A 21,731-nucleotide genomic window follows, 5' to 3' on the forward strand; every position below is an offset into this window, starting at 1 on the left:
TCAGTCTCCCCAGAGCTGCTCCGTCATGAGTTCCAGTTTGCAGAGGAACCAGCGGCGCAGGGGGCAGTAGTACTCGTAATGGAACTGCTCAAACTCGGGCGTCTGTCGGATGTCATGCAGGAACGAGATGTCCAGGTCCGACTCCAGCAGCACAAGCAGCAGGGGCAGCAGAATCATGAGGAGACCCGTGGCCATTACCACCAGACGGGCGGCACTGCGCAGACACGCCTGCACCTGCTGTCGTCCACTCGACGGGCTGCACAGCGACTGACCCAACACCTCTCTGGCCACTTCCCTCTCCCTCTCGGCCTGGAGCTCCAGCTGCATCTCTGGGTCGGCATGCAGCTCCTTCAGCAGGCGCGCGGGACTCTGGAACAGCAAGTCTAGGCCGCCCTGGCTCTCCTCCACCGGCGTGGGCACCATGCTGGCACACGGGCTGTACGCTGTGTCAGATATGGTGAGAGCCGCGCACGCTTCATCTTCATGGTCTACGTGTATCTTTCTCCTTTCCTCATCCGCTCTCGTCCTGTTGGCCGCCTCGTCTTCGCGTCTGTCTTGAACGTGGTTTTCCCTCTCATCCATCTCCGCCTCCTCAGGAGTGACCGATGGTTTCAGTGGGGACAGATGAACCGAGTCTTTCAAAGCCGAGAGCCCTGCGGAGTGAACAACTGGTTGTGTTAATCACTGAAAGTTCACCCTTAAAAGGACAGTTCACCCAAAAATGAAAATGTTGTCATCATTTTATGAAGAATGTGGGTGACCAAACAGTTGCTGGTCCACACTAACTTCCAAAGAATGGAAACAAATACTATGGAAGTCAATGGGGACCATTAAGTGTTTGGTCACCCTAATTCTTTAAAATACCTTCTGAGTAAATGATGACAGAATTTTCTTATTTTTTTGGGGGGGGGTGAACTGTCTCTTTAAAATGAATTTTTCATGGATATTTTAACATTTCCTGAAGAACATATGGGTCATTATTGGGAAACACTGTTGACTTGAATGTATACATAGTATTTGATAGATTTGTCATTATTTTATGTGTTGAAAGCAACATTTTAAAAGAGCTTTTAAAATAAAAAAAAATAAAAACAAATCCCAAATCTATATACAGTATATAAAAAACAATAGCATTGCACGTCCCCATTTATCACCATTAGAATGAATAGATTTTTAAAATGTGAATTTACATTTTATTTTTGCAGCTCCTTTTTCACACACACACACACACACACACACACACACACACACACACACAGACAGACACACACACACACAAACACAATACTATAATAATACTAATACAAATAATTCTAACTAGAACTAATTCTAAGAATACTAATAATTGGTAACACTACTGATTAGTAATATTAATACTTAGAAGGATATTAATAATAATACCAAGAATACTAATGCTTATTAATATTCATACTAATACTACTAATAATAATGATTTAGTAATACTGATACTAAGAATACTAATGATTAATAAGAATATTAATAATAATATTAATAAGGACATTTTGTGCACTAAAAACCAGTCAAATTAAATCCCAAAACATTTGGAATATAACAGGTTTGGCACAAAACATATTAGTAGTTTTTATTACTATTTTGAATTAGGTTTTACTCTTTATACTGTTTTTTTTTTTAGGTTTTAATTTTAATTTGTGTCATTTAATTGTATGCTTTTGTCATTTGTATTAATCTTTGTTTATTAAAAATTTATATATATAGTTTTGTTCAGTTTTTTTAATTTGTGTTTAATTTTTATTTGTGTTAGTAATGCAACTAGATGAAATAAAATAATTCATTTTCAGTTCATTTTAGTAACTTTTATTTCAAGTTATGAAATGTTTAGCGAGAGAGAGAGAGAGGGAGAATACAATAACACACTTTAAAGAAATGATCTAAATATTTCACATCTATTGCTCTTCTCGTGTATATGTTGTATGTGTGTTTATCCAGCAGTTGAGAGGCACGGCTGTAGCCTGTTATATGGACAAGTCCGGTGAAATTTTATACCCTGACATTTTATACTACCCGTCAGATTTTCCTACCGGGGTTCACTGCGCATGCGCACATCAATATTTCATCCTTTTTCTCACGCTGAACAACAATATTTAATGCATCTGCATTACTGTAAGGGTAGGTTTAGGGTTGTGGTAAGTGTAGACGTCAATAAAACACACAAAAAATTATTTATTGTTGTTTTCCGGTAGCTGTATCCCACTGCGAATATAACACATAATTACTGTATTTGCATTACTGTAAGGGTAGGTTTAGGGTTGTGGTAGGTGTAGACATTAATAAATCATAATTTAACAGGTAGCATTTGTCGTTGTCGAATTGTACTATCTACTGTTTTAATGGGAGGTAGGAAAATCTGTCAGGGTAGCACAAATCGACAGAACACCGGTCTAAATATAGACCCAGCTGCCTGACTAGTGTGGATTAAGACAAGTCTCCTGGCTAAGTTGTCCGTGACGTCGATGCTTCTCCATGCAACTATTCTCTAACACACACAGAGCTCTGCAATGTCCTCTGACCTAACCATCCTCTCATTTCACCATGACATTTAACATACTGTCGAAAAATAACGCACATCTCTTCAGAAAACAACTGGATTGTTAGATGAAAAGCATTCATTAATTGATCCCTCATTGACAGGATGTACCAGATTTCAAGGCATCAGCACTGACAGCCGCTTAACAGTTCCGAAATATAATATCAGTCAAATTAATTGGATAATCATGAGTTATCAATTGAACAGCTTACACAGAAACACACTCAAGTCAGTAGATGCAGGCATATGGGCAAAGAGAAAATGTCACCATAGTGACACATAAAGAGCCATTTAACCCAGGAGGAGGAAACAGTCGTCACTAGCAACAGACCATCATGGCTACCATGGCAACAGTTAGATGCAACAATAACTAAATCTGAGGGAGATTCTCTTGAAAGACATAAAAGAAAAGAGAAAAATGTCACTTGACACAAAAGTTGACATGCCCTCCCCTCCTATTGTGTTTCAAAGTATAAAGAACTAGATTTATTTATTTTATAAATTGCATTTATTTTTCTGTCCAAACTGTTGCAATAAAATTAGAACCACACAATTCCCTAGAATATGCTTATCCAATACTTTTGGCAATATAGTGTATATATATATATAAATAAATAAATAAATGAGTCATTATTTCATGTCACATTCACTCAATTTTACTAAGTTTAGTTGCTGAAAATAGCATTTTAGTTGATAAGAATGTGCAAAAAGAAACCAAATATTAAGCCATTTATAAATTACTATGTATTATCATTTAACAAAAATATAAATCTGTCCTTGTTGTGAAAACCTGAGCTCCTGAAATAATAATATAATGACTACACTATTTTACTACAATGTTGTGGTTTAGTAATTAATTGTGTTTCAGTATTATGGAAAGAACATACTGTAACTGGCTAACTGTTTCATTCTTCAAAATATATTATTTTTTGCTCAACAGAAGAGAGAAATTCATACGGGTTTGGAATGACATGAGGGTGAGTAAATGATGACAGAATTATCATTTTTGAAAATTAATTCTCTTAAGAAGTTTAGTGTTTAATTTGGTCAGTTATTTCATTGTTAACCTACCCCCATTGGAGTCAAGTGTTTTCTGCAGCCTTATAAGAATAGTTCAACCAAAAATGATCTGCCTGTCATCATTTACTCATCCTCATGTCATTCCAAAGCTGTATGATTTACTTTTTTCTGCAGAACATAAAAAAAAAAAGATATTTTGAAAAATGTTGGTACAAAAATATAAAATTTGTCCATTTTCAAAACAACAATTTTTTCCCAACTTTGGAGCCATATGAGTAAGTAAAGGATGACAAAATGTTCATTTTGGCATGAGTTTTCAGATTGAGGTCAAATTTCTATTCAATGAAGAAATGAAGTAGAAATGATCTCGCATCTAGTCCATCTGTACAATCACCGTTATCAGATGCTAGTTTTGTTAAATCATGATTTCAGCAGGATTCGGGAAGCTTCCGTACCGGTTCCTGAGATGCGGTCTCCGTGGCTGAGCAGCCGCACGTAGACGTCTCTCGCTGTGTAGTTGGCCATGCGGAGCTGCAGGTTGTGACGTGTGGTGATCTTCACCTGACAGCGCATGGCGTCTCCTCGCTCCTCCAAACATTCATCCAGAACCTCATCTACATCCTCCTCCCGCAGACCTTCCTCACAACCCACCACATGCTCTCCCTGCTCTCCGAGAACCTCCATATCAACACCTCCCCCTCAATCCACCTCAAACTCACGGCTCCTGCTGGCTTTAATGAACAGTCAAACACTGTCCCTGACTCTTCTGGATGGGTTAAGGCTCATAGGATGGGGTCCTGCCGGCCCCTTTACTTCACCAGATAGCGGATATGTGAACAAAGTCGGGGCATTAGGGGCCGGATCAGCCAAAAATGCAGGATGAGCTATTTATACAGCATCGATCATAGCACAAGGCTTTGCTAATCACAGCGGCTGATTATGGTGAAAAGATCCAGTCCGGAGTACAGTACAGCCAGCAGACATCACACGTATCTGGAACAACCTCTGACTCCTTTTATTATTTCATTAATACCTCATGACCAGATATTAAAGGGATAACAGAGCAGAATAATGTTCCCCTCCACCGAAACTCACAAATCTCATTTTGTGTTCAGTTAAAGGAATATTCTGGGTTTAGTACAAGTTAAACTCAATTGGTAGTATTTTAAGCATAATGTGGATTACCACAAACATTTTCAACTTGTCCCTTCTTTTCTTTAAAAAACAGGTAAAACTGAGTTCATAATGAGGCACTTCCATGTGAAAAAGAAGTGCAGTTTGTTACAGAAATAATGTAAGAACTCAGTTTAATGATTTTGGACACTTACTTGCACATTATTTGCAATTAAATGAAAATGTATTATAGTTTATTAAATGCTAGTAGCTGAACTCAACAGTGCTTTTTTGATACACTTAAGTCAGACTTAAGTGCATCTTTATATGTAATTTCATAATTACTTCTATAATCTTTGAAACTATTTAAAGTGTAATGCTGAATGTACTGTCAAGCCTTTATTTTAAACTAAAATATACTTTAATGTCATTGCTATTGGAACTTGTATATAATTTATTTACATATGCAATTAGATATTTGTAATGAGGTTGCAATTTAGTATATTTTAAATACAGTCATGGCCAAAAATAAATTTTTTAGTTTCATCTGACCATAGAAGCCAGTCCCATTTGAAGTTCCAGTTGTGTCTGATAACTGAATATGCTGGAGTTTGTTTTAGAATTTTTCTTGAAACCCTACCAAACAACATGTGGTGATGTAGGGGCTGTTTGACAATTATTTTTAAAGGTTTTCTGACCCCGAGACTCAACTATTTTCTGCAATTCTCCAGCTGTGGTCCTTGGAAAGTCTTTGTCCACCCAAACTCTCCTCCTCACCGTGCATTAGGACGATATAGACACACGTCCACTTCCAGGTGGTTTCATAACATTTTATGTTGATTGGAAATTCTTAATTATTGCTCTGATGGTGGAAATGGGAATTTTCACTGCTCTAGCTCTTTTCTTAAAGCCACTTCACTAATTTGTGAAGCTCAATTATCTTTTGCTGCACATCAGACATATATTCTTAGTTTTGTCTCATTGTGATGGATGATTAAGGGAATTTGGGCTTTGTTTTCCCTCCTATTTATATTTCTGTGAAAAAGGAAGCCATGGCTGGATAATTTCATGTTCATAATCACCCTGGAGTGCTCAAAATTGTGAATATGAATGGGAATATACTTCAGAGATATTTTACTCTTAAGAATTTCTAGGGGTGCCAATAATTGTGTCCAACGTGTATTTGAGAAAAACATTTATTTCATAAAGATGTTTCCCCCCATTTTAAATTCTTATTATCCAATGAAAGGTTAGTTTTTGTGATTTTTTTAAATAAAAGATCAAAAGGATTAACAATACAGATTAATTTTCACAGCCTTCTATGACTATATTAACCAAGGGTGCTGAAATTTTTGGCCATGACTGTATATTAACTTTAATTGTAATATTTCAATAACACACTACAGTTAAAGTTATAATTAAGTACTTTACATGTACTTTACTATGTCACTCAACAAATATAAAAAGTATACATAAAGTGCAACAGTAGTTTATTAAAACAACACTTTAAAATGTACTTCTAAAGAAAAAGTTTAAATTTGACTAATTCAAAGCGCATATTTTTAAGCGTACTTAATTGTGTTAAGAAACAGTCATGAAAGTGTCTCTCTTCAAATACACAAATACAACATTATATTATCTGCAAGTAAGGTTTTTATTTTTATTTTACTTGTAATATTTGAAGCACACCACAAGCGCATATTCAATCCTATTATGCACACTCCTTTTTCGCCATTGGCTCTCACAAGTAAATGGAAAGTTTGTATGGCTACAAATGAGACTTGAGAACTCATAATGTCTTAAATTTTGTCTGCTCCTCACACAAAGCTTATTGCATGGATTTATATAATTTATGCATTTATACAATTATGTTGTTTCTTTTCTGTTTGGGAGCATAAAATCACCATCCACTTTCATGGTATGGAAAACAGTAGCTTGCACATTCTGCTAAACTTCTCTTTTAGCGTTTTACAGAAGAAATAAATTAATATCAGTATGGAAACTAAATGAACTGTTGTGGTGCGAAACAACAACAACATGGTGTGAGACTCAAAGTCAAGTTAAATATTTCTCATGCAAATCAGATCAGCATTAACGCTGTCTAATCTAACAAATCAACTCCCTACAGCAGTTAAAGGCATGTCTGGAAAGATCAGAACGAGAAGAAGTGATCTAATAGACTGTGTTATTTGGAATGCCACTCTAATATCTAAGAGGTGAGCCAACAAATGGTTCATTTGAATCAAAAGCCATGTTGATGTCACATGCTAGAGTAGTAAATTACCACTCTAAAAAGCCAGAAGCTTCTTTAGCATTATGCTGAAAGATTCATTGCACCAAAGAGAAGCCAGGTTTTCAAGTATGACACTGTCTCCAGGGTGGAAACCGAAACAGAGTTTTACAAATTATACCAAAACAATGAAATAGAAAAATAAATCAAATATACAAGTAGGTATATCGATTTAAACTGCATTTCTCTCGAATTTAAGTTTAAAATTAGTCAAATAAACTAGTTGATCAATGATCAATAGTGCACTGTAAAAATGGTAACACTTTGTTTTAAGGACCAATTCTCACTATTAACTAGTTGCATATTAGCATGCCTATTAACTGTACTTATAAAGCACATAGTAATACCTTATTCTGCATGACCATATTTTACATTACTTAATCTCTACCTCATACCTAAACTTAACAACTACCTTACTAACTATTAGCAAATTAGGAGTTTGTTAATATTTATTAGTGAATATGTGTTCCCTAAACCTGATAATGGTTAACAGCAAGTTTCCTTAACATATAAGGGAAAAAAAAAAATAATAATTAATCGAATGAGACATTTAATGTAATTTAGTAAAATACACAAATTTCTAAAGTTTGGAAATGAACAATAACAAGACATCTTATAATTCCCAGAATTCCCTGTGTGACACTTAAAATGATTATTCCTTGAAATAACTGTTTCTTCTTAATATTTATTGCTTTACTGTCATTTGTGTTACCTTAATTGTTTTGTATTTGCTTGAATGACACTGTGCACATTCTATGTATTAGTATTGCGGAAAAGCTTGTGATAAACTTTTATTCTTCATGTGAGTTTATATTTACCAACTGTTTTTAAGGTGGCTGTCAGTAAAAAGTTAAAAACTGACTGTAGTACTTCAGTAGGTTGGAAGAGTACTATTAGATCAGTTAATCAAATATGCATTTTTACAGTAAATATAAGTCCAGTCTGCCAAATTGAAAATGTTGCTACTTTATTTTTATGGTAAAGGTTATTTTTTCCCAACTTTTATAGTGTAGTAGTGATGTCTGTTTTAGCAAGCACATTGTTTTCAAACAGGATGAACAGGGAACGTCTGAGAAGTGCCAGTGTGACATTCAGTCCTAAAAAGCTTGTCCTGTCCTCTGGTAACTGGATCTGTGAAGGGCTTAGCATTGATGAACCAGCCTCAGATCTCCTCACACGGACACTACGGCTTCATTACATGACTAGACCCCTTCATGAAACGCTCTAGTTCACTCCACCTGAATTATTCTGGTTTAAACAGCTAATTGATTCAGTTTACAGACTTCAATAAACCAGCATCTTCAGTCCTCATAATCATGTGTATCATGTGTCATTGCTTTAATGCACACCTCCGACAGCTCAAGCCTGGGCAGGTCTCGTATTAATCACTGCTAACATGACGTCTGCAGGGAGATTCACAAGTATTTTTAAAGCTCTGATTGGAGTCTCCACAGATACCAGCATCTCATCGGCTCAATCCTAACAGATCCCCGGAGAACTGAGGGTGTTATACCTGGTGACACTGTCTGTTTTAAAGGTGCACTAGGTCATTTTTTCATTCAAAATATACAAAGGTGATACTTACTGGGATCACATTAGAACGAATGTATTTAGTTACTGATGCCGTGGTTGAAATATACTAATCACAGGCATGTTTGTCACCCAGGATCAATTTATTCTGTGACCAAAAGTATCTGATAATAGAGGACTTATTTATTTAAAAAAGTGAGGGAAAGGAAGACTTATAAAATTATATATTTTTTAAAGTCAGTAAAAGGAGGTGCTCAGCCTTCAGATGTTGTTTTTTCCACCTCTGATTTAGCTTTTTTTTTTCTAGAAATAAATATTAAGTAAATAAATAAATAAATAACTTTCTGTGATAACTTAAATAATATACACTGCCGGATATATCAGACCAGACAACCTTTTCCAATCTTCTATTGTCCAGTTTTGATGAGCCTCTGCGAACTGTAGCCTGACTTCTAGCTTCAACAGGACATTTTTGCCCACAGAATTGCCTTCAATAAATATATTCTCTTTTTCAGACAATTCTCTGTAAACCCTAGAGACGGTTGTGCATGTAAATCCCAGTGGATCAGCAGTTTTTGAAATACTCAGACCAGCCCATCTGGCACAAACAATCATGCCACGTTCAAAGTCACATAAATCTCCTTTCTTTCCCATTCTGATGCTTGGTTTGAACTTCAGCAGATAATCCTGACCATGTCTACATGCCTAAATGCATTGAGTTGCTGCTGTGATTGAGCTGATTACACATTTGCCTTAATGAGCAGTTGAACAGGTGTACCTAATAAAGTGGCCAGGGAGTGCATAACAAAATGTATGACCCAAAAAAAATAATAAAAAAAATAAAACTAAATTTATCTGGTGAAAATGTTGGTCATGAGGCATTTCACCTTCTTGTAGAATAAAAACAGTTTGCTAGAATAATAATGTGACTAGTGTCTCATGTGAATGGATCATGATCATATTTGTTAGCATTTTTACAAGTACTTTTCATTTGTTTAGGGGTTAAAGATCTTTACAGTGGAGAAAGGTGCACTGTTCAGGTGTGTATGTATGCCGGCGTGTTACCGTTGTCTGCGGAGGAGTCTCTGTTTTCCCTGCTGGAGCTCAGTGCTGGTAGAAGAGGCTCCATGTTCATTATCAGCTGTTTATGACTGAGCGAAGTAAAGCTCCTGCTTTGACCAAACTGAGACCTGAAACAACCATAGAAAAAGACAAAAATGTTAAAACATGAACTTCTGAAGTGAAAGTGAAATCATTAAAAAAAAGAGTAGTGTTTAACAAAAAGAATTTGATTGATGTAGATTTATGATGTAGACTAATATCATGGTCACAATATAAGACTTTAAGGTCCAATTCTAAATATTAACTCAACAAACACATAATTTGCTGCTTATTAATAGTTAGCAAGGTAGTTGTTACGTTTTGGTAAGTGGTCAGATTAAGGGATCTAAAATATAGTCATGCAGAATAATTAATATATGCTTTATAAGTACTAATAAACAGCCAATATGCTAGTAATAAGCATAGTGAGAATTGGAACTTAAAACAAAGTGTTACCGCAACTTTTTATTGTCTTATGTTTATTTAAACAAGTTTTTTTTTTGCATGCAATCTTTCAGCCTTGATGAAGGCCTGTGTGCTGAAAAATGCTGGCAAAATAAAAAGTATTATTATGCTTGTCAGCTCCACTTTCTGATTATTTTGACTTCTCCATTCCGTAAGTGTTGCTGGTATCACTTTAAAATGCATTTATTATTTACCTTTGTCACTGCATACATACATAAGCATAAAAAACAGAGTCAAAAATAGCTTGTTTAATTGCAAGGGTGGGAAACAGCCACAAAAAAAATTTCCCCCGCAAGAAACGTTAACTAAGCTAATAAGTGGACAAAAAAAAAAAAGCTAAATGTATATTGTGGCCTTTTTAAACCAGCCTGATTTCCATGACCTGAAGTGAGTGAAGTGTGGACTAGACACAGTAGGATATACAATACGTATATAAATGGAGGCTGACCTGTATACAACCGGAGGTTCTCGCTGAATCTTTGAACTGGCTTCAATCACTTCTTTAGCCACCCGACCACTGAAATCAAACCAGAAGCAATAATATTAAATACCAGCATGTCTGACTTTCAGTTTACTTCCACCAGATCACTGCACAATCTCACCTGTAGCGAAATCTGCTTCCCTTGAAAAATATATTGCTGCTGGACACAGTCTTTATCTGACTGGACTTTGCACATCTAAATCAGAAAAAAAGCAGTTAACCAAACAGTAACCAACGGTTTGCATCAACTACGTTCATATTCAAACTTGTTGCAATTGCATTTTTTAATTCTGCTGCCAAAAAAAAAATGCAATGTTGTCATTTCTGTTTAATCCATTTTACTATATTTAAATCAGTTCTGCAGCTTTTCTCCTACAGTGTGGCCTGAGCAATAAAAGCAGCTTGTGATTGACTGACTGATGTGTGTGTGTTAATATGAAGAGATGTGTGTTTGACAGAGGCAGGCCTGCTGTCTGGCTGGCATTTAGGCTCTTAATTAAAGGGATTTCAACAGTAACGTGACACCACTCACACGGAGTAACTAGAGACAGAGAAAGACATCGAGGCACTTATATCAGGATCATTCTCAGCAAACCGTGCCATCTGTGTGCTGCGTTTGTCCCCATGACCTCATACTGATATAATTACCAGGATCCACAACTTAATCACATTATTAGAAAGATGTAAAGATGTAACTGTTAGTGTGGAATGCAAAATCGATTTAAAAAATATATGCTTAAAGCTTTCATTGATATAATATATATCAATGGTATAATAAGAAATTTAACTGAAATTTGACTTTAACAATACTATAAGAATACTCTGTAATACTTTACAATAAGATGTCATTTGTTAACATTAGTTAATGTATTAACTAACATTAACAAACAATGAACAATGCATTTATTACACCATTTATAAATTTGTGTTATTGTTAGTTAATGAAAATACAGTTGTTCATTGTTCATTCATGTTAGTTCACAGTGCATTAAATAATGTTAACAAACACAACTTGTGATTTTAATAATGCATTAGTAAATGCTGAAACTAACATGTACTATGATTAATAAATGCTGTAGAAGTAATGTTTACTAATGTTGTTAACTATTGTTAACTAATGTAAAGTGTTACCGAATACTCTGTTATGTTGATATCGCCAGATTTTTTGTTTTGTGTGACATCATAACACATTTAAACAAAGGTATGTTTGAATTGCATTCTATATTTTATTGTTTTAGAACTTATAATGGCCTCATTGGTGCAGTAGTCCATCAAATTACAGTTTTAATGGAAAATATGTCTGTAAATAATGTTGTTTGGTGTACTATATTTGCTGTTATTAGATATTTTTGCACTGATCGTAAACTCCAAAAACTTTTGTATTTAACAAGGATTCAAAAAAGTAATGGGTTATTAAGGGGTTATTTGAATTTATTTAGTTTTTTTATTATTATTATTAGAATTAGTCTATTCTTGTCACAAGTCAGGCCTCTGTGGCTCTCTCCGATCACCACCATAGGGCACCCTCATCCGAGTACTAACACTCCCCGTACCTAGGACTAATCACGCCAGGTGTTTCTCATCAACCCCACTATTTAAGCCACACTTTCACTCTCCTCCAACACAAAGTCTTGTTTAGCCCCGTCTGACATTTCCGAGTGTTTACCTTGTCTTTTATTCTGTGTATGACCTTGACCCTTGAGATTCTCTGCCGCCTGCCCCTTTTTCTTTGTTTGTTCTGTTTCTGACCTGATCCTAGCCTGGTAATACACTTTTGATTCTGGTTCTCTGTGATATCCTAGAGGCTGTTGATCGACCACTGCCTGCTGTTGATACTGATTTTAATAAACACTGCAAATGGATCCGACCGTTTCTGACTCCTCATTACACTTCTGTTCACAAAGGCTGTATTTCTTTGACTATAAAATCTGTGATATTTTGATATATTATTTAAAATTATTGTTTTAAATTTGAATATATATTTTAAATGTAATGTATTCCTGTGATGTAAAGCTGAATTTTCAGCATCATTACTCCAGTTTTCAGTGTCACATGATCCTTCAGAATTAATTCTAATATGCTGATTCGCTGCTCAAGAAACATTTCTAGTTAATATTATTATGAAAATATTTGTGATATTTTTGTCGAAACCATGATTTTTCGGGATTCTTTTTTGAATAGAAAGTTCAAACACACAGCATTTCATTTCTAAAAAATCATACTGACCCCAAACCTTTGAAAGGTATACTGCATAAAAAGACCAAAAAATGCTACTTAGATAGAAATATATTTACATTATGAAGGAGAGAGAGAGAGAGAGAGAGAGAGAGATGGATGAAAGGACGACTCTCACTTGTAAAAAGCCTGGTTTTCCACGGCACATTTCCACAGGTGCTTGCAGGCTGCTGGTGTGGAGGTGTGGAACGTCAGAACCAGTTTCTTCTGCAGAGAGATGAAAAGAAAGAATGAATAATTGAAGTGTGGAACAGCAAAGGTAGATACAATCAACTTAAGTGAATGGGGAGGCCAAAGCGAGTAAGGACATAAAAAATCTATAAATTACACAGAGATGGAATCTGAGCACAATGTCATAAATAATGAGAGCTGAACAAAATGCTGACCCAAATCTGTGTGCATGTTAGTGAGAGTGATGTGTGTGTGGGCAGCAGGGCGGCTTTACCTGGATCAGAGCAGGGAATATGAGAGTACGGATCAATATAATGTCATAACGGCACAGTCAACTGATATGACTAGGAACTATAGTCTCATTCCGGCGTAATAAGCTAGGTAACAGCTAGGTAACTAGTTATGATATGGGTGGTGATGGCGCAGTGGATAAGACACATGCCGTTGGTGTGAGAGACCCGGGTTCGAATCCACTGTGAGACACCAATGTGTCCCTGAGCAAGACACTTAACCCCCTAGTTGCTCCAGAGGCGTGCGACCTCTGACATATATATAGCAATTGTAAGTCGCTTTGGATAAAAGCGTCAGCTAAATGAATAAATGTAAATGTAATGATATAGCTGGGGACTACTTTCAGGCGCTGCGTCATATCATAGCGCCTGCAGCACCCATGGTACGGCAGCAAAGTTCCTAGATTATTAGGCCGGAATGAGAGTATAGTTCCTAGCCATATCAGCCTAGAAAATCGCAGCTTTTCATTTTCCATCAGTCATAATGCACAATGTGACTATAGAAGAGTCAAGCTTTAAATAGGAAAATTATCGGAACTCTTTGTTCATTTTTGTGCGCGATGCTAATGGTCTAATCCGATTCAATGATCTATGATAAGCTAAACTAAAAGTGATAATGCCAGACCCGGAGATTAGCTGAATGGATTTAAAAACGGTAAGACTGTTCTGTATAACTCTTGGGGAGTTGTAAAATGAGCCTATTTCCAAAAAAAGTGGAGTGTTCCTTTAAGTATTAAAACAAGTCCAGCGACACTAATTTAAACTTGATCTGGCAACATGGTGGAGCGGAGTGGAGGCTGCACTTGCGCCAAGCTTGTTGTCCTGTATTTCGCAGCTGCTGCGAGTCAGCCACATGAATTTATTCAGCGACGTGATTTTAAAAATTTTTTCAAATGTTTTCAAATTTTTTTTTTGAACATGAACCATTTACGGAGGTCTGGACCTGGGCCTGGGTATGGGCCTGGATGTGTAAAGTGAATGAGTGTAAACTAGCCTATATGAATGAAATGAGCGCAAATCAATAGCTGCATTGGGGTCTGCACGTCTCTCAGAAATCAGAGCTTTCTCTGGAGTTATATCAACTAACTCGACAAAAATATCCTAAAAACGGTCCTAACTTCAAACCTTTTCGAAATCCAACTGTAAAATCACACTACATTAGCTCTTTTCGTGAATGGCATTACATTTAATTATACAAGACGAAGAAAAGCGATGTTTGATTACGGCTTTTGGAGGGTCCAAATGATTTGTTGCACTCTGTTGATAAAATACTCGTAAATGATCACAGACTCATGATCTCTAAGTTACTTCAAGTTCAAGCGAGCTTTATTGTCGTTCTGCTATGAGTACTGAACACTTTCTTCCCATTTAAATTTTTTTTTCTTCAGCTGCTTTTTTTTTCTACTAGTGCTCTTATTTAAGATTGTGGATGCTTGTCTCTTGACAAATTTGTGCACAGAGTTTCACTGGAAAACAAGAAGAATAAAGTTATTTTTCTTTTTTGATCAACATTTTCTGTAGTTTTAAATAGAAGATATTTACAAAGTCATAATTATAATAAAAAAGAATACTTTGTTTAGTTATACAAGGCATATTTGTTAAATGAAAACTACGAATCAAACAGATTTGCATTTAAAATGGTATTTTTGAAGTTTACGAAGTTCCGGTTTAAGCCACGCCCACTTCCGGATGCATCCGAATACAGATACAAATGATTTTGAGATTGCCACAGATACAAGTACGGACACAAATAATGGCTCCGCTGCACACCCCTAGATGTGACTATATTCACACACTCTCTTAAAATCTGTCAGTGTGGCAGTACATTTTCAAAATGGTAATATCTACCATTTAGGTACTAATATGTACATTTAAATCGGTAATATGCAACTTTAAGGTAATAATAAGCAGCCTTTAGGGGAAAATGAGGTACAGAAGTGCACCTTTTGAAAAGTCACAGCTTTTACTTTTTTCTGAGATATAGCACAGTTTAATCTAAAATAGTTGCTGCATAATATACACATTTTTTCAAAAGGGTTTCTTCATTTGCAAGCAGTTTTATGTTCCAGGGCTGATTTTTATTCAAACACATGCATTTCAGAATTTTTAATAGGGACCTTAGAAGCTTTTTTACACTTTAAAATCCATCACAAATGAATTATTATATATTTACATTTTCCATAATCTAATCGAGTGAAATAACTGATTTAAGGTATTTAACTTCCTAAATATGCTGTTATTGATAAAATGCATTATTTTTATTTCTTAACCAGGATATAGTCCTGACCTTTGATGACATAATATAAACTAAGGTGCAGTGATATATAGTAATGCTTGGGTTGCAAAGATATTATTAGACATTATTACATTTTACCATTTTCTATTGCATTATATTATAAAATGTAATTTTTTTCTACGATGCAAAGCTGAATAACTCCAACATTACTCCAGCATGCAGTATCACATGATCCTTCAGATATCCTAACAATATGCTGATTTGCTGCTCAAGAAAGATTTATTATTATTGCTTAATGTTTTTATTGGAAACAATTATCCTCTTTTTCAGGATTCTTTGATGATCAGAAAAAAACAATGTAAAGATCTTTACTGTCACTCTTGATTAATTTAATGCATCCTTGCTGAATAAAAGTATGAATTTCTTTCTAACAATAGTGCACGCAGAATCAAATGAAGAAGTGTTTCCACATTATAAACGTTTGTATATCATGTAGTTTATCACCACTTAGGAGGACATGAACTGGTTTATAATGAGTCACATGTTGGATTAATAACCATGCACGAGAGGACAAAAGCTACGTTAGCGCTGTAATGAAAATGTATAGTGGGTATTGGTTTTCTGCTGGGTCGATATGCGTCGGATTCCCGTTGACGCGTCTGAGATTACAGTGGCATGAATGTGCTAAACTGCCAACCGAACTATGTGACAGCCTGAGCCCAGCAAATATACGTGTTGGATCAAACATCCTGGGCTGAAGTGGAGGTGAATATGTACGTGTTAGGCCGATGTGACAGAGATATATATGAGGCCTGATAAAGTGCTGTGAAAAACACAAGTGTCATGAGAATAAGTTCCATTAACCCCACGCATCATGTAATCTGAGACCAGGATGGATAGTACTAAACAGAACAGTGAATCCAGAAAGAAATCAATACAAACCACTTCCAGGCCGTTTAGCATAAAATTGCTGCCCCTGCAATATACTGCTGAATGCTCACACTGAGATTACAGTCACATCATTAAAACAACGCTAAATGTCAGAGCGCTCACCCAACCGGTCCACTAATCATCTAGGTTTAGGACGGGTATCCCGCACTAAACTAACTGGGATTACGAACTGTAGTACACAGAGTGACGTCAGGTAGTCTGTACACTATAAAAAATGCTGGTTTCAGCCTGTGGGGTCATTTTATTGGGTTGTTTTTTTCTATACCTAAACTGCTGGGTCATTTTTAATGCTGGGTAATTTTTTTCCCTACCCAACTGCTGGGTTGAGCCTTTCTCCGACGAATAACCCAGCTGTTGAGTTACAGTCAGTGCGCAGGCTTTTTGAGTAGGTCTGTATAAATTTTATTCAAATTTAAAACACGTCCCAACATGTCCCGAATTCGGGTTGTAATTTGATGTTAAAATATGTTCTTTAATCTCAGTACTGTTTGTTTATGGGCAGGTTTGGAGTCAGTATCGGCATCTTTCAGCTACGAGTGAAACGCGAGGCTGCAGTCTAAAGTTTGCAGTTCCCCCACGAACAGCAGCCCTTCACCGTCTTAGATTTCAGCGACACACCGACACGCCAATCAGCACTATTTCGGTAAAAAGTGATTACAGAGAATGCTTAAATACACTTAAATTAAAATGCTACTTTTAAATATTATTTTTTGTTTATTTCTAAAATGCTTGTTAAACGAGTTTAAATGTTTGTAATATTGTAAAATATGCTGTATTCACCCAAATAAATAAAATTTGTCTTGTATTTTGTCCATGGGTGTTCTTGCTTAATTATAAATGTTCATCTTTTGATTATTGCTGTTGTTTCTAGTATTCTGGGTGTGAATTTAATTTCCAGCCCATTTTAAGACAGCACTATAATAATATTTAAACAATAGTTCATTTAAATGAAACAACCCAGCATGGTGGGTAAAAACATTTAACCCAACCCAGCATGTGTTCTGTCCAATATTTAACCAGCGCTGGGTTGCCAAATAACACAAGTTGAGTTGTTTTTAACCCAGCATTTTTTAAGAGGTGTGTAACACAACCCTAAAAACATAACCCTGTTAACCGTTTCTTGGTAGTAACTGATTACATGTAATCTGGATTACGTAACCTCAGATTCCAAAAATGTAGAACACTAATTGGATTATATTACATTTTAAAATGCTCACATTCAAATAACGGTTACTTTTTGGGGGGGTTTCATGATTACATATTATTCACACAATGGCTCTAAATTATTCATAATTACAGTTTTTTCTTTTTTTTTCAAAATGCAAAGCCAATGACATTTCCCTAAACAATAAACACTATTCCCCTGCTTTGACACATGAGTCAGATTTGGTGAACTGTTACTGCAAATCTACACACAAATCCGTACATTTCTCAGTGCTTACACCATGTGGTCAATTAGAAAGCACTAGCATTCAATATTGTTCACTCAAGTCAGCAAAGTTTGAGCTCAATTAGCACACAAATACCCAAGTGGAAACACTAGGAGTCAAAATTTTTCACACACCAATCAGAACCTTCGATGAATAGATTAAAGTGCCAAAGTCAGTTTACAGTTCTTCTCAGCGGCTTTGGTGAATTTCTCAGATCAGAAATTAAATTCTCAAAACTACTAGTTCAACCTCCACATCATCTAGTCACTTGTGCACATCATAAAAATGTTTCTCATTATTTTACTGTAAACAACATAAACATACATTCATGCAGTTGATCATGTGCATTTGTCTGCGGTTTCCTACATCATCATCAGAAAACAAGTTGACAAAAAGATTGAATCCAATATTTGGTGATAATCTAGCATGACAGATTTATAAGCAGTTGTTTGGAGTCCAGTCATTTTTGACCGGCAACACAACGAGTGTGACCGGAGTCCGAACACAACCAGAGGGTTAAACTAATTGGCACAAGCTGATTGGTTCATGTTGCTTACGCAGTTGCTTACTACTTTACATTTAAATGGCTGGTTATTATATTCACTGAGCTTTTTTCCACCCTCCCCAGCTCCACCTGTATAGATCTGCTACGGGTTATTTTATATGCTATTTGTGTGGCAGCAGTATGTCTTAAATACTCACACCACTGTATCATTGAATGCATTGGCAGCAGCAAGTTCCTGTACTTGCTTCACAGCAGCAGCAGCAATAATCTACAACTACAGCAATAACCAACAGCAGCAGCACTGTAGCAGATCTATTCTGCCAAGACCAAATGCATTCACACGGTCACATCCATTCCATGCTAAAATCTTTTAAGAGTTGTCATGATAGAATTCTAAGTTACTTCACCAAACTCTGGAGATTTAAATTAGTATGAGAGTGCAAATTCTGCTGTTGATCTACTGGCAATGTGCAAATTAAATAACACAGACACAGCTGGATCATTTCCATAGTGACCAACACAATCTACCAAGAGCAGCACAAATTAGCGCAGAGACGATGATAATCAGGTGAGTGTAATCTACTAACACAGGTGCAAAATGGGTTAAGACATGCTTTTTGGGGGCATTAAATAATGTCACTAAATTGACTAACACAAACCTTAGTAAATCGCATTGCATGATTCATTTAAATACTCTCCTCCCAGAAAACTTGTGTGAAACTCCTACAAATGCATTTGCAAGAAGTTCAGCTGCAAAAATGAGTGTCTGTGCCTTTTAATTGCTAATGTTTGGCTGTAAATCCTGACAGTAGTTCAGTAAAAGAGGGTTTGTGTTGGCACAAGCTGTTAGTAAGTCAGGCCCTATATAGTTTAACATCACATTTTATGCAATTTTACTATATAATACTGTCAAATTGGTGTTTTCATGTAAAATGTATCAATTTCCCTGTTGATTTTCCAATGGTGTTCCATGTTCCAAGTTGGTGATACATCATATACGATAATATTTTAAATAAATAATTCGGGGTTTTTTTGTTATCAGTAATGCAATCAGACCTGTTTATTGCACTATTTTATTCTCGTGAGTATATGGCGTTTTATCTTTGTGTGCGTGAGTGACCCATCGTCTATTACATTATTAACATTAAATCACTTAATTAAATATAAAATGTTAAAAGTTGAACACTTTTATAAGAAACACTGGATTTAGTTGTGAGCATCATAGTGATAATGAAATCAGAGATAGCAGCAGAGATAGCAATTATATAATTTTTTTTAATTATTATTTTTTTTATGTAGATGTCGACATTTAAGGAATTTTGTTGATAAATGAGGTGGGACGAATTCTTTATAAAAATTAACAATAATGACTTAACTATGAAAATATTTTGCAATTATTAAATAAAATACATTTTAATAAATAAAAGAAATGCCTCATTATTGACACACTGGCATTTTTATTGTATTTAATTTTCTTAAATATATTTTATTGCTATTTGAAATGTACAAATTATGTAAATTATAAACGGTAAAACACAATGTAAATAGTGCTGGATGAGTTATGTAAGAAGTCTCAAAGGTCTATTCAAATGCCTGACTCTAAGTATATGAATAATATTTCATAAATCATTCTGAGATTCTGAGATTTGAGTAGGAGAACAGGTCAGCCGTTGCTCAACCTTCGGGGATAGTGAACAGTCTGCACTCCAACACTTCTGGGCAGAATAGTGTTTATCACAGACAGACGTGCGCACGTGTGTGTGAAACACAGTCACATGTCCGGTATAAGTAAACGCACACACATCCTTTACGAGTGTGTGTGAACATGCAGAGAAAGACAGACTTCAGTGAGAACAGCACACAATGATTCTCCCTGTTCACACATACAGTATCAAACCAGAGACTCTCAGGCTTGCATGGGTGGCAACCCAGACAGGCGATGATATAGTGGTATACAGAAATAACCAATCACACAAACAAACAAACAAACATCTAGACATCCAACAACACTTTAGTTCCATACCCATCATATAATATGCATAAATTCACAAGCAACCTAAGAAATATTTCATAGCTTTAAACAAGTGGTTCTCAACCTTTTTGACTTGATTTACTGTATAAGGATTAAGTGTACATAAAGTATAATATTTATATATATATATATATATATATATATATATATATATATATATATAGTATATAATCCAATTTAAATCAAAATGAATAATTTTTAATTAGAATATCCAGTAAAATACTGGATGTTTTTCATAATTGTGCAGTTCTAACAGACAGCGTTGCTCATGAAATTCTCATGAATACTCTATGTTGGGCACTACAACTAAAGACTGATTAAATTCAGGACAGATATGTGGGTGGGAAGTGTACTAAGGCTATAAAGTCATAATTCATGAGTTCATCAATGGCCATGATGTACATGTTTACTCACCAGCAATGGAAAAGTGCACACAGAGAAAAGAAGACAGAAGCACATGTAAAACTAGATTTAAAGCATGACACACAAACAGAATGACAGGCACAGGATGCTGAATAAAGACCTTTTCACACCATGAACCATAACTACAGCAATAACTATATTAGTGCCCACACCAATGCAGCCTTAAATGCTTGAGCTTTTCAAAGTCAGGTGGATTGTCACTGTCAGTAATTTTATCATTCAACAGTTTAGGAAAAAAAATATTCTGACAGTGATTCCAACGATATCGTTCCTTGTTATCATTACAGTTGTCATGTGGACATCTCTATTCCTACACAATTAGAACAATTATTAAAACTTTGAACTTGTAGTTATCATTACAGTTATTGTCCTTAGTGTGAACAGGACTTAAATCTGTACTGGCAAAACAAAGCCACTTTAATATCTGCATTAAAACGGTGAGGTTTAAGAGGCAGTTGATGTAGGGTGACCATATGTGGCTTTCTAAATGGCCTAAACTGTCTGGGTTTGGGCTTTGTTTTTCTGTTGTTTTTATACTTACTGAGGATAATGACTGAAAAGTAGTTTGACCAATAGTGTGCAGTAGGGCTATCACGATTCCTCGATTCAATTCAAGTACTTGATTTAAAAAAAAATCCTTGATTGCATTTTGCCCATGTTGAGTAACCGGCAAAATACGGAAGTGGTGCATTCCATGGACGAAAATCCACTAAACATATTATTAAACCGTTTTCCAAGGGTGCATGATATATTAAACCCATTTAAAAATCATAAGGCATAATATCTATGTGATTCAATTAAAAAATATATATGCGATGCAGGTTTAATATCTGAAGAGTTTATTTGCAAAAACAGATCGTTTTTTAAATTGTTCAGAAATCATGTTTTTCAA

The 21,731-nt window shown here is 35.5% G+C and overlaps 1 protein-coding gene across 1 annotated transcript in view; it reads right to left on the reverse strand.

The window, feature by feature from the left end:
• LOC306849031 (FERM domain-containing protein 3-like) overlaps positions 1-21,731 on the reverse strand; it is a gene marked incomplete at both ends in the record, with an annotated part of 53,073 nt that continues 31,342 nt past the window's right edge. Inside the window, 5 exons of the mRNA XM_079383882.1 lie at positions 1-653; positions 9,585-9,709; positions 10,534-10,602; positions 10,688-10,762; positions 12,920-13,008. Of these exons, the coding sequence (XP_079240008.1) occupies positions 1-653; positions 9,585-9,709; positions 10,534-10,602; positions 10,688-10,762; positions 12,920-13,008 (1,011 nt within the window). The remainder of the gene's footprint in view (positions 654-9,584; positions 9,710-10,533; positions 10,603-10,687; positions 10,763-12,919; positions 13,009-21,731) is intronic.

This window comes from Barbus barbus, assembly GCF_936440315.1.
Source record: "Barbus barbus genome assembly, chromosome: 29".
Taxonomy (NCBI): domain Eukaryota; kingdom Metazoa; phylum Chordata; class Actinopteri; order Cypriniformes; family Cyprinidae; genus Barbus; species Barbus barbus.